This window comes from Peromyscus californicus, unplaced genomic scaffold (genome assembly GCF_007827085.1).
Source record: "Peromyscus californicus insignis strain IS unplaced genomic scaffold, ASM782708v3 Scaffold_14__1_contigs__length_90479793_seg_2, whole genome shotgun sequence".
Classification (NCBI taxonomy): Eukaryota; Metazoa; Chordata; class Mammalia; order Rodentia; family Cricetidae; genus Peromyscus; species Peromyscus californicus.
The window spans coordinates 38,174,678-38,192,231 of NW_026294436.1; the positions used below are offsets into that span (position 1 = coordinate 38,174,678).

Consider the following 17,554-nt stretch of genomic DNA (forward strand, 5'->3'; position numbering starts at 1 on the left):
CTGCAGCAGGGTAGGAGGGGGCTGCCAATTTGTGCAGATGATTTGTGCAAAGACAAGTTTAAAAACGGACACTAGGGCTGGGGACACTGCTCAGTCGCTGGAGAGCTTACTTAGCATGCAGGAAGCTCTAGGTCACTTGATCCCCAGCATAAACTAGGTACAATCCAGCATTCAGGAGGTAGGGGCAGGAGGATCAGAAGGTCAAGGTCATCCCAGGATACACACTGAGTTCGAGACCAGCCTGGGATACATAAGACCCTATTTCCAAAAAATAAGCAACAGCAACAAATGGACTTTAGTGGGGTTAACCCCACCCAGCTTTTTTCACACAAAACAAGCCCTGCGGGTTATGTGTCCTTTCTTCTTCACACTGTGGACATCTTGATGAGACAGAAAATGACATGGAGGGCTTTGCTGAGTCCCTACAGTGCCAGGTAGATTCGGGGCATCTCCACAGCTGAAGTCCACCTGCTCCGCCAGCTCCTCGGGGAGCAGGGCACATTTGTCGGTTAGCGTACCCTCTGAGATGTCCCCTGCCCCCTCCCCAGTGGGCTGTGGAACACAGTGGAAGTTGCATCTGCTCAGGGAACAGGCCACCTGCGCCTCCACCTGCTCCCCTCCTTGCTGCAGGGAAACAGCCTGTGCATTTACAGAGAGCGGCCGGCCGGGAAGCCCTCCTCCTCCTCCTTTACAGGGTGGCCCCGAGATAGGTGTGGGAATCACTTCTCCCTCTTTCCCAAAGTGTGAACAGGAGGCAAGAGGCTGCCAAGCCAAGAGCTAAGCTGAGCTTAGCAGAAGACACAGAAGGCTGTGGGCAGGAGGAGGATGCCCGCAGCTGTTACTGTGTCACGGAACCCCTGGCAGGCAGCTGTGCGGGGCAGATCTGACCTTGAACGAGGGTGGTGAGGACTGCCCTGAGACTCTTCCAAAGGGAAGCAGGGTGGGCAGGGGCGGTACCGCTTGGGGTTCTCCAGTGAGAGTAAGAGCTGCGTTTGAAGGTCACCGGGGTCATCAGAAGGTGGGAAACGTGTTTACAGCCCATAGAGAAGAAAATCCCCATTACTGTCGCAGACGGAGGGTCTCCAGCTTGCAAAAACCACACCTCGTCTGTAGAATCTTCAGTCTCAGGGTTGGTGAAAAGATAGAGTTGGTCAACCGAAATAGGAAGGCTTCTACCAGTGGGATGGATGGAGAAGCATAGAGACACGTACTCTGCATTTCTTTCTCCATGACCTGGATGGACTGACGGACTTCTCCCCCTGTCCTGCAGATACGACTTAGCTATCAAAGACCTTAAAGAGGCCTTGACTCAGCTTCGAGGGAATCAGCTGATAGACTACAAGGTCCTGGGGCTCCAGTTCAAGCTGTTTGCCTGTGAGGTAAGGCGGGCAGGGATGGCCTGGAGAGGACATTTAAGAAGCACAGTGATCTCTTAGCACCCGCCGAGGAGGCTTGCTGACGTCATGCTGACACCTGTGCCCAGACGCTCAGTCTCCCGGTTAAGAAAACACCCAGAGCTCAGGTGTTCGCTTAGCCCCCTAGCCCGTGTGAGGCCCAGGACCTCAACATTGACAAAGGGAGGGAATGAGAGGGAAGGGAAGAGGAGAGGAGGGGAGGGAGGTTCAATGCCTTCAGGCTCCTCACAGAGTAATTAGGTACCTGAGAGTGAATGTTTTCCTAATTTCAGACTCAAAGGCCTGTGCAAACACAAGCTCACTGTGTGCTCTGAAGGGAGACCAGACAGGAGCGTGCCGGCCTGTGAGCGTATTTGCAGTAATTTGCATATTTTATTTAGCAATTCAAGCTGGCAAGCTGTTTGCTCAGCATTAGATCCAAAATCACGGGTTCTCTGTCAGAGGAACCCACTGTATTGTTCTCTGTCAGAGGAACCCATTGTATTGTTCTCTGTCAGAGGAACCCATTGTAACCCATCTGGGTACTTGGTTAACACTCAAAGAGAGGCTGCGGGTCATTTGGTACAAGTCTGTCTGTCAAAGAACAGTACCAAGCACCCGGTGCGGGATGGTTCTCCAAACAAGGACAACCTCTTTCCCGTATTACCAAAAAGGACAGGCGTGGCTGGCTTTGGCTTGTGAGTTTATGAATTTTTTCTTCCCCCAAAACCTTCCCTATCAAACTTCCAAACATAAACCGGTAGCTTTAAAAATGACCCCACCCCCACACACCCCCGCCAATGTCACGGACCTTTATTTAGAAGCATTGCCAAACAGACGTTGTCTCTTCTGCTTCAGTTTCTCAGGCACAAGAAGCAGAGTGTTCCGAGGGTTGCTCAGAGCTGCGAGTAAAAATAGATTCTATCCCTGCCCGAGTCCCTGGGGACGTGTGGCCCATCCTGCCCCGCACGCAGCAGGCACCCAGCTATGCCGCCATGGCTCACAAGGGAAGATGGGACTCAGCTCTGGGAATTGGCTGGCATGAGACCAGTTCCCAAGGGCGGTGGCTCTCAACAAGCGGGAGCAGACACTTCGTTACAGGGGCTGTCCTGGTGGGATTGTTGGCCCTCTGGCCTCTGGCCTCTTCCCACTCGACGCCAGGAGCCTCCCACCTCACCTTGAGATGATCAAAAGAATCTCCACACATTGCCATTCACCCTGCTGAGGGCCACTTGTCACTCACACATGTGAAGGGGGAATAGGCTGAGGTGGCAAACGGAACTTCACAGGAGGGAGTCCCTAGTGTGGTTAGGGGTGAAATGACCCAGTCATTTCCCTACTTACGCCATTTCTTGTGAGGGCGCCTCAAGGGCCTCGAGTCATAAAAACTGGTTATGGGGAAAGGCCTCAAGAGAAGGTAACTGAGAAAAAGATAAGAACAGCTTTAAAGCTCTTTGTGATCTCTTCTCTGTCCTCACATGTCATGGCTAGGTTAGGGCAGCCAAGTTTGTGCCAGATGTTTCTCAACTTAGGACAACAGGTTCTGTCCAAATTACACCCCCTTCTCTGTCTCTTTTCTCTTTCTCTGCCTCTGTGTGTGTGTCTCTCTGTCTCTGTCTCTCTCTTTATCTCCCTCCCTCTTTCTGAACAGGACTCTTATAGCCCAGGCTAGCCTTAAACTTGGTATGTAGCCAAGGATGACTTTGGACTTCTGATCTTCCTGCCTCACTGCCCCCCCCCAGAGTGCTCAGAACAGAGGTGTGCACCACCAGTAGGGTTTATGTAGTAGTGGGGTGGGAACCCAGGGCTTTGTACATGCTAAGCAAGCACAACCGAGCCACATCCTCAGTCCCAGTTAGGATAAAAACCATCTTAAGTAAAAAACTGCATTTAATACACCTACACCACGTACATCATTGTTTTATAGCCTAGCACACTAGTGTGATGTAGGAAGCATGGAGGTCCTTGTGTTCGCAGTTAAGTACTAGGGAAACCTGGAATGCTAAATACACAGTGCTGTTCCTTCAAAGGAGAGGATATATAACCTCTTATCCACTCAGAAGGCTGAGGGTGGACATGGTTCATAGCCTGGTGACCTTAGTGCTGTGTGGCCCCAACCCTGCTCTAACCTTCCCCAGGTCATGAGTTTGTTTTTCTCAGTCAGTCTGTAGAACCCGTCTTTATGGAAGGTGTCACATGCGCCTTACAAAGAGTTGCAATGTGGTCACATCTGATCTTTATTCAGCTCGCTTGTGCTTTAGGATTGAGTTCATTATCACCAGGAAAGTTTCCACCAAATTGTGTTGTGCTTAAATTTGCCTAAAATAAACCACTCAGGGTCAGGCTCTCAAGGTTTGAACCAACACGGGCTACTTAGATGTGCTGAACCAAACTACCTTCTTGCCTCCCATGGCTTTTTATTCTGCTTGCTGTGGTGATCACAGAGACACTCCCCCCCACCCCACCCCTTGCAGCCCCCACTCCCCCCACCCCACCTCCCCTGCCCCAGTGTGTCTCACTTGCTTTCCTCTGTGGTTGTGTGGCTGACTGGTGGAACGTTCTACGATACTAACCAAACTGCAAGACAGTTTTTAGTGTGTGTCTGAAGTGCTCTTTCTCCTGAATGTATTTCTCTTTTGTACTATTGTTCAGTTAAAAAAAAAATCCAAATCCCAAGTCCTTGGGGCTGGCAAGTGGCTCAGTGGGCAAGAGTTGCTTGTCTAAGGTTGATGTCCTTAGTTCACACCCCTGGACCCACATGGTAGAAGGAAAGGGCTGACTCCTTCAGATTGTTTTCTGACCTCCATGCATATGCCATGACTAACACACACACACACACACACACACACACACACACGTCTAGAGCTCCACTCCTGGGGTTAACCCAGCTCCCAGCATCAGCACCAGCTGCTAACTCCACGGAAATACCAACCTCGTCACCCAGGTGTGTCTGGCATGGTCGAATTGTTTGTTGGCAAGAGGCCTCCATTCTTGCTACAGAACAGCCCCATGGGACTGTCTGTGTTTTGTCAGGACAGGGCAGCTGGTGTCCCCAAAAGCACATGATCTAAGAGAGGGAAGATCGAGCGTCAGTGTCCTTCAGGACTCAGCTGCAAGCATCACACCTCTGTTTCCATAACTTACTTTTTTCTTACTAACGTATCCAAAAGCTTAATTGGTTCTGTGTGTAAATAGCACAGTATTTTAATAAAACAGACTCTAATGACCCTAGAATCCAACTTAAGGCCTGGGGAGTTCTGCCATTCCCTCCCCTACTGCAGCTAAAGCGCTCCCCTGGGCTCTGTGGTGCCAACTCTCTCCCCAGCTCCGCTGGACGTTGACCATGGAGTTGTCTCATGCATGAGGCTGTGTAACAGTCTTGCTATTCCTGTAATCCCAGCCAGGTTCTGAGGGCTCACATACAGAACAAGACATCTGGAACCTTCGTCCACCCCGCACCTGACCTATGGCCCAGCCCAGGTTCAACCGCAAGAGCAGGAATTAGAGATCACACACCTTCATTTTTTCTCCCCAGCTCTGCCTCTGCCTCTGCCTCCCCAAGGGGTGCTGGGAAAGCTCCTCTTCCCTATATTAGGACAACACACTAGTTCCTCATCCCCTCCTGACCTAGTTGGTTGTTAGAAGAATGAATGCACATGATACTGGCTTTATGCATTATAACATGGTTTTTTTTTTTTTTTTTTTTGGTTTTTCGAGACAGGGTTTCTCTGTGTAGCTTTGCGCCTTTCCTGGAACTCGCTTTGGAGACCAGGCTGGCCTCGAACTCACAGAGATCCACCTGGCTCTGCCTCCCGAGTGCTGGCATTAAAGGCGTGCGCCACCACCGCCCGGCTATAACATGTTTTCTTAACCCAGCCCCTATGTCTGACATAACTCAGTAGCTAGACTAATTGTTGGCTGTCCCCTGAATGCTGGGGAAGGGGACTTTGTCGCCAGACAGCTTTCCCTGTATGTACATGTGCATCCTTCCGGGTGCCTGCTTTGGAGTAGTTTCCAGTTTCGTGTGGCCTCTGCTCTTCTAGGTGTTGTATAACATCGCCTTCATGCACGCCAAGAAAGAGGAATGGAAAAAGGCAGAAGAACAGTTGGCATTGGCGACAAACATGAAGTCGGAACCCAGGCACTCCAAAATCGACAAGGCCATGGAAAGCATCTGGGTGAGTGTGGTGGCGGAGAGGGTGTCCTTAGAGTCCCGTTTGTTTCCTAGGACACCATGATGGGGAACATTGTCTTTGTTGGTTCTGGCTAACAAATGCTCTCTCAACATGTTCCATCCTGCATCTGAGCTGAGAAAGCCACATCCTAGAGAACAGAACAGCACAGCCCCTGGATCTCTCGTAGTGGGGCCCTGGGCGATGCCTGCCGTTTCTTGGTGCTGTGTAGCCTCCAAGCACTGTGAAGACAGAGGCTGGGCTTTTCTGCTTACCTTTGCAGCCTCACTGTCTGGCACAGTGCCAGGCTCAACATGGCTCCCACAGAAATATTCCAGTTCTACGAAAGAATTACGAAACTTTATTATTCATAGCTTGATTTTACTCGGGAGCAAAAGTCGTTTTTCTTTCTTTGGAGATACTTTATTTTTAATTATGTGTCTATGTGTGGGAATGTGCAGGTGTGGGTAGGTGGCCATCGCGACCAGAAGGGTATTGAGTCCCCTGGAGCTGGAGCTATAGGCAGTTGTGAGCTGTCGGATGTGGATGCTGAGATGCAAATTCTGGTCCTCTGGAAGAGTGGGATGTGCTCTTCACTTCGGAGCCACCCTCCAGCCCCCAAAAGGTAGTTTTAAATAAGCTGTACGTAAACACCAGGAAGGGAGCTCAAGTTTTTGTATGCCTGTGTACATGAGCAAACCAGTCCCAAGAGAGCACTGTCACAGCCCTTGCTTGGCCCTTGTAGTGGTGTCCTCTATGCTGGGAGAGAAACTCTAGATACCACACCAAGTGGGAAAGGGACGGTGCTCTAGAGAAGGAGTATTGGGTAAATAAAACCAACATGAGGTGATGTTAAAACCAACTGCTTCCAGTAGGCAACCAAGAGCAATAGGAATAGTCTGGATTGTTCTGGAGGTCCCTTGGACACCCCTGACTAACAGTTCAAGGGGAAGTATCCCACACTTGCCACTGGTCTTTTTATTTGGCAACCTATGACTTCTGGGATGAACATAATCCTCTGTGTAGGACAGCTCCAACAAGACCCTATTGCTTAAGACAGCACACACATTGGTCACAGGACATGAAGAAATCAAGTTGGTACTGACCAAGAAGCTTCCTTCATGCTGGCTAGCTCTAATAGTACTGGAAGGTTCTATGCAGGCTTCTGGGAGAAAAAAGTTATCAGTAGTCTTACACAGCTGTGAGCCTTGTGAACTGAAATAATGATCAGTGTTGGTAAGATATGCCCACGGGCACAGTAGAGGTGTAAACGCCACAGGGTAACCAACCGCTATGCCTGAACTTAAGGCCCACTCCATAGGAGGAAACACAGGCCTAGTACTGTGAATCTGACCAAATACCCGTTGTTGGGGAGCTCACAGACCCCAAAGGGGAACCTATTACTATTATTTTGCTAAATGGGCATAGTGTCATTGTCTTAGTCAGGGTTTCTGTTGATGTGAAGAGACACCATGACCACAGCAACTCTTATAAAGGAAAACATTTAATTGGGGGTAGCTTACATTTTCAGAGGTTTAGTCCATTATCATCATGGTGGGACATGGTGGCATGCAGGCAGACATGGTGCTGGAGAAGGAGCTGGAGTTCTACATCTTGATCCTAAGGTAACAGGAAGCATGCACTGAGCATAGCTTGAGCATAGGAGACCTCAAAATCCACCCCTACAGTGGCACACTTCCTCCACCAAGGCCACACCCACCCCAACAAAGCCACACCTCCTACTAGTGCCACTCCCTATGGGCTTATGGGGGCCGATTGCATCCAAGCTACCACAATTACACTGTCCTCTAACCTTGCACCCCTATACCCATAGTTCACTGCAGCTCTTGGTTCTCATCAGATGAGGTCCAAGCGCAGAGAACCAGCAGCTGAGTAGTGCTCAGCCACAAATGGGACATCTGTGTCACATCCCATTCCCAAGGCTCAAGGCCATCACAGGATTGGTAGTCAGAAAAAACTGTAAGATCCAGAGGTCATGGTGGATCCAAACAAAATAATATTTTAAAGACGTGACAGGACCACTTCTCCGAACTCACTCTGAACTCCGTTGTGGTTGCGCACAGAAGATCGAGGCAGTAAACACTGTAGCCTGGAGTAGAAAGGGGTTCATGGGCCCCATCCCTAACTGAAGAGCTATGGACAGCTGGTGGCTTCTAGGGAAGGGAGAGCCAAGTTTTATTGAAGGGTGTGGCTTAGGTCAACCGTACTCCAGTTGATAACCACACCCAGAAGATTATGAATAATAATACAATTGGGATTGAGGGGTTATTAAAAAAAAAAGAGGCTGGGGCTGGAGAGATGGCTTAGAGGTTGATAGCGCCGACTGCTCTTCCAGAGGTCCTGAGTTCAATTCCCAGCACCCACATGGTGGCTCACAACCGTCTGTAATGAGATCTGGCACCCTCTTCTGTATACATAATAAATAAAGAAATCTTAAAAAAAAAAAGAGGCTGGATATAGTGGCACAGACCAGAGGTACAGACAGAGAGATCTTTATGAATTCCAGGCCAGCCTGGTCTACATAGTAAGTTCCAAGCCAGTTGAGGCTGTACAGTGAGACTCTGTTTCAAACAAGTACATAAAAGACACAGAGTCATGGGGATTGAAGAGGTGAGGGTGGATCTGGTAGGAGTTAAGGGGAGGGGTTGGGTGAATATGATCAAAATAATGTATGAAAGTCTCAAAGAATTAATAAACCCATCTGCTCCTGCTTAGCCCTCTAGCATAACAAGTCTCTATGGTTTGAAAAGGACGTTCCCTTGAGACTTTCTCCAGTGGTCCGTTTGATGAGAAAGGCAGGGACGGTTTCATTTCTCCCATTTTCAGATGAGAAGATACAGTCATGAGAGAGATGTAAAGGCATTTTAGTCCACCAGTAGACCACATTCCCCAAGGGCTGAGCCACTGAGAGTGTATAAGCACACTCTGGGATGCTCACACAGGGTCACCTAACAGAACGCTGCTCAGAATGAACCCAGTGCTGCTGAGTGACATGTGACTGTCTGTTCTATTACAGAAGCAGAAACTGTTCGAGCCCGTGGTGATCCCTGTGGGTAGGCTCTTCCGGCCAAATGAGAGGCAGGTGGCTCAGCTGGCCAAGAAGGACTATCTGGGCAAAGCTACGGTAGGTGGGACCACTCATCTTCCCACCTCTCCTGTGCCCTGGGCCGGGTGGAAGGGATTCAAGAAGACATGTCCCTGCTGTGGCATTCAGGGATGACAATGAGGATCTTGCTGACAGTAAGGAATGAATTCTTCTAGTGTCTTCCATCATCCTGGTCCTCAGTAATTCCCGAGGCTCCTCTCAGGATGCTGAGTCTCAGGACTGAGGCAAATGATAAAGGACATAGCTAGGGTTCACATAGCTAAGGGAAATTTAGGGGAGAGGACCAGCAGGAAATGCCCTGACTCACTGCTCCTGCAATTCACTGCTCAGAATTCTGGGGAATCGCTCCCATTTTCACGGCCCTACAACTGGATTCCTTCTTCAGCAGGATCTCTTCTGAACCCAGGTCTTAAATTCTTCCAGACATGATTTGAAGTGAGGCAGCAGTACCTTTTCCAGACTGCATTTGACTTTGACAGTTTGGAAACGTGAGTTCTCCAGTGGCTGAGTAGCTGGAGCTGGCAGAACCATAGAGACCCACAGAACATGGCTACTGGAAACACTCAAAGAGCCCCCAATAATGAATAGATACATACAATGTGGTGATATGTCCAGATAGCGGAATACTTCTCACCCACAAAAAGGATGAAGTACTAAGAAGGCATGCTACAACATGCGTGAAAATGTATGCTGTCTATGAGAAGACAAATACAAATGTCACGTGCTAGCACTGGGGAGATGGCTCAGCTGTTAAAGAGCTTTTTGTGTAAGCATGAAGAGCAGATTCCAGGTCCCCAGAACCCACTTAACTGCCAGGCAGCCATGGAGTCCTGCCTGTAATTCCAGACTCAGAAGGTGGAGACAGGGGCTCTTTGGAGCAAGCTGGCTAGCAGGACTAGCCACATGAGTTAGCTCTGACATTGACTGAGAGACCCTGCTTCAGTGGATTAGGTGGAGAGCAATGGAGGATGGTTCTCACACTAACCTGAGGGCTGTACTTGCATGTTCACACACACAAATCTGTCCCCTCAGACATAAAACACAGAACACACACAACATGCATAACACACACACACAAAATGGGGAGAAAAGGCACATTCTACATAATTCTATATAAAGTCTTTAAGCAGGTCAAACCACTGAGATTTCCAAACGTGTGTTGCCAGGTTAGGAGAGGAGACTGTAAACTACTTAATAGGTCCAATATTTTCTTGTGGGGTGATTAAAATGTTTGGCACCAGATAGCATTGCAAAACCTTGTGGGTGTATGAAATACCATGAAATTTTCACTTAAACTAATTAATTTGATGTTATATAAATATCAGCAATATTTTTTTCTAAGAGAGAGAGTTCTAATCCAGAAGAGGTGTACACTAGTCCTTACCTTCCATCTCCCTCTGGAACCTACACAAACGATAATGGTTCTGTGGTGTGAGGAAGGAGGAGGTCTTGGGGAAGGACACAGATGCCCGGCAAACGGAGTCGGCAGCAGACGCTCACTCTCTTTCCTCTGTGTTTCAGGTTATAGCATCCGTGGTTCATCAAGACAACTTTTCTGGCTTCGCCCCTCTGCAGCCGCAGGTGAGGCCAGATCTATCCGGAAGTACCCTCCAGTGAGAGGAGCTAGGCTGACACACTAATCATAAGGCTTCCTTCAGTGCCTGCCCTCTTACATAGCTGCTTGGGAGGATGGCCACGTCAGCTCTCTGTCTTACATCCTCTGAGGTCAGCTGCTCTTCCAAGTCCTGATCCTCCTTTTTCAAGTTCTAAGACAGCTAGCTGTTGATCACCTCGTGAGACCTTGACTATTCTCAATCTCTCTCTCTCTCTCTCTCTCTCTCTCTCTCTCTCTCTCTCTCTCTCTCTCTCTCTCTCTCTTTCGAGACAAGGTTTCTCTGTAGCTTTGGAGCCTGTCCTGGAACTCACTTGGTAGGCCAGGCTGGCCTCGAACTCCCAGAGAGCTGCCTGGCTCTGCCTCCCGAGTACTGGGATTAAAGGCGTGCGCCACCACCGCCCAGCTTGACCATTCCCTCAGAACACTGACACACACACCCTGGAAGTTTTGTGACAAAGCCTCTTCATGGGTTCAGGAGGGAGTCAGGGGACAAGGGGGGCGCAGAGCCTGAGGTTCTGATTCTCTTGGCTCTATCCATTTGCTCATGTGTAAGAGATTCCTTTGGGGCAGGGTACCAGCCCAAGATGGGCTCAGGGATGGTCCCCAATGACATGGGGCAGTGGGTGTGGAGACAAAGACAAGGCTGTGGACAGGAAGGTGGTGACACCGGTTCAGGAAAACCCAAACTCGGTTGTGTGTCCCAGTGATGGGTAAGGGCAGTGATCGGCGCTGGCACAGGAAAGGGCCTGGAACCTGGTCACCTCCCTGCCATCTGCATATACATTTTCTAGGGTAGCACTGACCTCTACCCCAAGTATGGGGCAGGATGATCACTGTGTGACCATGTGACCCATGCTTGGGCCAGGGGGACAGGGGCATAATGAGAGCCAGCATCTAGATTCCTTGTCCCCTTTCGGCATGGTAAAGTTGGAGAAAGCCTGGCTGAGGCCCGTTGAGCTTCAGGCCAGCTGGAGGACAGGGACGGAACGTCCCAGATAAGGGACTCTATGACATTCAGTGCCGAACAGGGAACGCATTAAAGGGAGACTCTTGTCTGTCTAGTAGACGCTGAGCTGATTTTAAATATCCAGAAATGTCACACACGGTGGCAAACATTAACTATAGACCAGATCTTTTGGAAAACACTGGGAAGGGACAAGGCTTGAGGTCAGAAGCTCTCCATCAATAGCACCTTCTCTAGACACCGGCTCTGGGTCATAACCATTGCTGTCCTGGTAAAGCCCACACCAGGCAAGCTGGCGGGCTGCTGGCTTCCCAAATTGTGCCTTCTCCCCAGAGAGCACTCAGAAATGAGGTCTTTGGTTTGGGATCTGGAACAATGCTCAGATTACCATTAATGATCTGTTCTCTCTGGTCATTTTCCCCTTCTTCATTTTTCCTGAATGTTCCACAGGCAGCGGAGCCTCCACCCAGACCCAAAACCCCAGAGATCTTCAGGTAAGTTAGATTTAGAACCGGATGTAGAATGTCTACACTCTACACCTGACTTGATGGCAGTAAGGATGGGGAGAAATAAAGCCGGGGTCAGGTCTACACCCTGAGTCCTTTGCTAGGCTGTTAGCCTCCTCCTGTTTGCAAGGGTAGAGCCAAATGATGTAGCTGGGACGGGAGCCTTGTGGTGGGGTGGCCACTGGGGGCCTAGCTGCAGTAACCTGGAGTCCCAACGGGCATGGTCACCGATAGAATGGGAGGTCACTGACGTGAAGCTGTGCCCTCTGGAACACCGCCCAGGTCAGAGGTGAGAGGTCAGTTTTGTACTGACTACAGGCCCTCGGAAGCTCTCTAGATTCCGGAAGCTATCACAGGGTCTTTTTTCCTGTGTGGGTGCCGTCACGCACTACTGACACATGTTTTCTGAAAAAGGGGAAAGACTCAAGAAAAGGAAGTCACTCTGTAAATTGAGAAGCAGAGTGGCCTCACCTCAGCTTTCTTAAGAACTGCCTCTAATGAACAAAGCAAGCCTAGTTCCCCCTCCAAAAACAGGGGGGTAAGAAAAAGTGTGTGTATGTGTATAGGGCGGGTACCACAGGCGATCCCAACGTGAGGGGCTGAAGAAGCCCATCCCCAAGCTCTCCAGGCAGAAGAGAATGAATTCCCCACATCACCAGGCCCAGTGGGCATGAGCAGGTAGAACCTGATACCCCATGCATGGGCAGTTTCCAAGGCAACCTCACTCACACATTCCAGGTGACAGAAAGGAGACTCTCCAGGTGTGGGGTAACCGGGGCCTGGGGGGGTCAGTGAGGGGGGATGGGCATGGTCTAACATAAAGCAAAGCAGTGGCAGATGCTCCCCTGTGCCTCTCAGTGCCTGGCTCTCCATCCCCTTCCCACAAGGCTGGCCTGGGCGGCCCCTCCCCTGGGTTCCCTGACTTCCACCTGTGTGGTTCCCCTGGCCGTACTTCCTGTCCACTCCAGCGGGGACCTGGGAGCTAACTTCCCCCTCAGGAGGGAAGGGAGGCTCTGAGGATTGTCAGGCAGGTCTCCTCATCCAGTGCTGGTTCTGTTGTTCCACTGTTTTCTTGTCTCTCTTTGTAGACAGTCTTGCTGCCCACCATGTCACTACCCGTGGCCCACCATGACCCCAGAATATAAAATTCCAGAAATAGACCAGTCATCTTATATTGGGTGTGGCAGCACAAGGCTGTAATCCTAGCAAGCAGGAGGACTGCCACCTGTTTGAGGCCAGCCTGGTCTATTCAGGGAGTTAGAGGCCAGTTAGAGCTAGATAACAAGACTCCCCCCCCCCCCCCCAGCCCCGTCTGAAAAACCAAGCAAAGAAACAACTACAAGACGTTTTCCATTGCTTTCCATTCTGAGAAGTGTGAGGAAATCCCCTCCATCTAGGAGGGGTGTATACCACGCTGTGGGCCACCTGTCTGCTAGTCTCTCGGTAGCCATCTGGCTATACAGGGTTTCCCCGTCACACCGCCAGAGTCCAAAATGAGTGGTGGGGGAGTGTAACAGGACACCTATGACCTGGAAGCAGGAGGCTGGGGTGTTCGTGTGTAAAAGGGCACGCAAGGGTAGACGTGGGGTATGAGAGAAGAGGAAGGAGAATCAGCAAAATCAGTTTTTATTAGAAAAATGTCACAGTGAAACCCAATACCGTGCACGTTAATTAAAACAAAACCAAAACAAAAAAACGTGGCCAGTGAGATGCTCAGAGGGCAGAGACACTTACTTTGCCAGCCTGGTGACCTGAGTTGGATTCTCAAACTCACACAAAGGTGGAAAGAGCGAAAGAACTTCACAAAATTGTCCTCCGACCTCCACTGCTGCACCGTGGCACACGTGTCCCCCAGACACATGAATAAATAAAATAAAAATAGGAATGAAAGAAGCTCAATAAAATAAAGCAAAGAATAGTATCTTTTGAGAAGGATTGTCACAGCATGATGGAGCTTGCTCAAGTAGCCCTTGTGGTGATTAATAACGGACCCAAACCACAAGAGGGGTACTGAGACCCGCAATCTGTCTATGCCGAAGCTGTGAGGCTGTCTTTTGTGTTAAAAAGTGAATGTTGGCCTAACAGAGAAAAGGGCAGGGTATGGAGGCTCACATTTCTAGTCCCTGCCTTTGAGAGGCTGAGGCAGGAGGATCGCTGAGAGCTCAGGCCAGCCTGAGTTACAGAGTAATAGCCTGTCTCAAAAAACAAGGACAATATAAAAGGAATGAGTACTGGGGGGGGGGGGGGCGGGGGTGTTGAACCCAGAGTGTTCTATTGATTAAGTGTTAAGGGAAAGGAATTTGAACTAGTTCTGCCGGTACACCACAGACTATAAAAGTTACAACCACTTTTACATGGTGCACTCAGTTCAGAAGTGAAAGTCGTCACCTTTGTGTATGTGGGGACAGGAGAAGCGTAGGACATACAAGGGTTGGCTGCCATATACGGGTTCACCCACCTCTTGGGTTCCTGGATCGTGTTCCCTGAGGATAAGGGGAACTCTTGTGTGGTTATGGAAGACACTCACACGCAGTTTCTTACCTAGTCCTCTCGGGGTCCTGGGCAGGCCAGCACCCTGCACTGCTCTTATACACAGTAAGATGTGGAGTTAGAGTGAGTGCTGAGCTAAGTCTCTGGCCTCAAAGTGCTTCTCCTGCAGTAAGGGGATGCAGTCCAAGCTGAACGATGGGCTGGGTCTTCCGTGCACCCCTCAGGGCTCTGGAAGGCGAGGCACATCGAGTGTTGTTTGGCTTTGTGCCTGAGACACCAGAAGAGCTCCAGGTCATGCCAGGGAACATCGTCTTTGTCTTGAAGAAGGGCAGCGATAACTGGGCCACGGTCATGTTCAATGGACAGGTATTTGGAGGGTCAGGGGGAGGTGCTAAGGGCATAGGGTCCCAGCAGCAAAGGGCAGAGCTTTCTTTTCCTTGGGACGGTACCTGCGGCATGATTTGCAGACAAGGGTCATCGTCTGTGTGCTGGCCCTGCGCGTGGCTGCAGACGGTTCTGTGTTTTGGGTACTAATGAGTCTTTGTTTTCCCTTCTGGACTCTGGGATGTGACACCGCAGAAGGGACTTGTCCCTTGCAACTACCTGGAGCCAGTGGAGCTTCGGATTCATCCTCAGTCGCAGCCCCAGGTAATGCAGCGTCAAGGTCTAGCCCACCCCTCTCACCCTTCACACAACTCTCTTGAGGGAAGAAAGTGTGAAGGGGGTGGTCTCCCTGTCATGGAAGGAAGACTCACTCGCTCTGGGCCACTTGAGCCGGTAATGGGATGCCTAGAGTGAAAGATCAGCCATGCTGAGTGGAGGGAACTGTTGAGAATCCACTGGATCAACACCTCCACCCCGCTACCCTGGGAGTCCTCCCGGTCAGGGAGACTTAGGAAGCAAAGCCTAACTAAGCCTTAGAGCTAGGTGTTCACCAGGGAGAATGGTCAACGTGTTGGTTGGTACAATGCCATTTAAAACAAAATAAAGGCTGGGGATGTAGCTCGGCTGGCAGAGTGCTCGCGTGGCATGCACGAAGCCCCGAGCTCAGTCCTCAGCACTGAATAAACCAGGCACGGTGGCATATGCTCCTAACACTTGGAAAGCAGAGGCAGGAGGATCAGAAGCTTGCCATCCTTAGCTACGGGGCACTCTGAGGGCAGCCTGTGGTCTGTCTCTTCACACTGTGCAATGAGATGCACGTGTGTGGAGCCCTCCCTGGTCAGTCATGAAATTGAGGCCCTTTGAAGTTTCAAACGCCGTGCAGATGGGAAGTGGGATTTTCCCTTTCTCGGTACATTCTGCAGTTGAGACGGAAGCATGGCTCGTCACCCCATGTTGGTAGGTTTTCATCATGGCCGGTAAGACGGCAAAGGGCCGTGGAGGTGGCCATTAGGATTCTTATTGCTGCTACACATTAGCCCCCTTTTCCTTCATCATCTCCCTGTGTCGTATCACCCCAACTTTTAGGAAGTCATTTACAGCCAGCTTCTTTCCGAGGATGCCCTCACGCTTTCATTTGACTGTCTCCTCTCATCCCCTCCAGGAGGACACCTCCCCGGAATCTGATATTCCACCCCCTCCTAGTTCCAGCGCCCCAGCAAGATCCCAGTTGTCACCAGGTGGGTGGCCCCGGAGAAGGAGTTCTCTGGGATGCTTCATGATGAATAGCTGCTTTCGTAGCCATCTAGGAAATTCAGGTTTCTTTACCCAGCATGCCCCTTGGTTCATGACTGCATTTACTCAGAGCCCTGTCTTGCCTGCACGCTCATCCCACTGGAATGTGACGCCAGTGCCCTGCCCCCACCTCCTTAGAAATGAGTGCAGATGAAGGGGCAGTGTGTGCCCGTCATGACAGCAGTCACCAAATGACCGAAACCAGGTCCAGGAAGAGAGGCAGCAGTGACTGCATTTTCTCCCCTCAGCTCTCTTCAAATCACTGAGTTGTATGCTCTCTGCAGAGCTCTGGGGCTTGAACAGGGGACCACTCGTTGGAAGGTGTGGATGGGAGATCTTTCCAGAAGGATCTCTCCTAAGCTGGGTAGGGCTGTCTGGAAAAGCCACAACTTTTTGTTACTGGTGAGTTTAAGCAGTGGAGGTCTCTTCTGATGGAGAGGACAGAGCTGTCTGTCCACGACAAACTGATTATGCCCCTCCTCTGCATATTTAGTTGAAAAATTGCAGACACACAGAAAAGTTGGAAGTAGGGTACAATGAATACTTACAATACTTTTTACTTAAACACACCAGTCCTGGGCCAGCAAGATGCCTCTGTGGTTCAAGGCACTGACTGCATAAACCTGGTGATGACTGCAATGACCAGAACCTACATAAAGCAGGAAGTAGAGCATCAACTCCACTAAGAAATTGTCCTCTGGCCTCTATGCATGTCAGGGCGCGTGCCCTCCCATCATTCACACACACTAAAACAAAAATTTTAAATGTAAACAACGTATCAGTACCTCTCCACCCCTGTGAGTCACACAAGTACAGCTTGTGCCTAAGGAGTGCGTTTCTCACTTAGGACACCGTCTATTCCACATGTAAATACTTCAGTGGCCCCATACACTGTCCTTCGTAGCTTTTTTGTCCTTACCTTTTCTGTCTGGAGGTTCATGACAGGACACAACACTGGAGAGATTGAACCACCAGATTCCTAGGCCTTTGGTTGGTGTCGGCCAAACTTCCCAAGTGATTCTAACAATCAGCTGGGTTTGTGATCAATGGCTCTTACATCTTTGGTGGTAAATAGCTTCTCTTTTCCACCCCCTGCTGTGTTAACATATTACGCATTTTAAACCACAAATATACTCAAAACTACAGGACTATGAGATGGTAACGGTGCTGGTGTTTCTGCCTGGGACTAGGGCTCATCTCCTGTGGTTCCTCCTCCCTTGGATCCTACTGGTTTAACTGGCCTGTAGGCCGGTCCTCTGATAGCTACCGATATGTAGCTGCCCGGAAGCAGGGACTGGCTTTGCTCACATTTGCGGTGTCCATGCTCTTTCAGAATGAATTCTTAGATGTTAAAGGGTAAGAAGCTGGCACTGTGGGTGGCAGGTGCCACCATGAGCATTCGTTTACCATTTCCTTTTTTCCATTTAGGTCACAAGCAAAAAGAAGAGCCCAAGGTAATTTCTTCCTTCTGTTTCCAAGGGAAGAAAATGAATGAGTGTGGCTTGGGATGGGGGATGTCTCTTAAGATTGTGGAGGGTCACTGAAAAGGGTTGACACTGACACTGCTTCTACAGGATGGGGACCTCTGCACACGTCATACTAGACCCCA

General features: G+C 50.0%; 1 protein-coding gene across 1 annotated transcript in view; it reads left to right on the top strand.

Moving 5' to 3' along the window:
* Ncf2 (neutrophil cytosolic factor 2) overlaps positions 1-17,554 on the top strand; it is a 33,683-nt gene that overhangs the window by 8,214 nt on the left and 7,915 nt on the right. Inside the window, exons 3-11 of the mRNA XM_052737194.1 lie at positions 1,271-1,379; positions 5,438-5,572; positions 8,604-8,711; positions 10,215-10,274; positions 11,723-11,766; positions 14,493-14,634; positions 14,848-14,916; positions 15,815-15,890; positions 17,374-17,399. Of these exons, the coding sequence (XP_052593154.1) occupies positions 1,271-1,379; positions 5,438-5,572; positions 8,604-8,711; positions 10,215-10,274; positions 11,723-11,766; positions 14,493-14,634; positions 14,848-14,916; positions 15,815-15,890; positions 17,374-17,399 (769 nt within the window). The remainder of the gene's footprint in view (positions 1-1,270; positions 1,380-5,437; positions 5,573-8,603; positions 8,712-10,214; positions 10,275-11,722; positions 11,767-14,492; positions 14,635-14,847; positions 14,917-15,814; positions 15,891-17,373; positions 17,400-17,554) is intronic.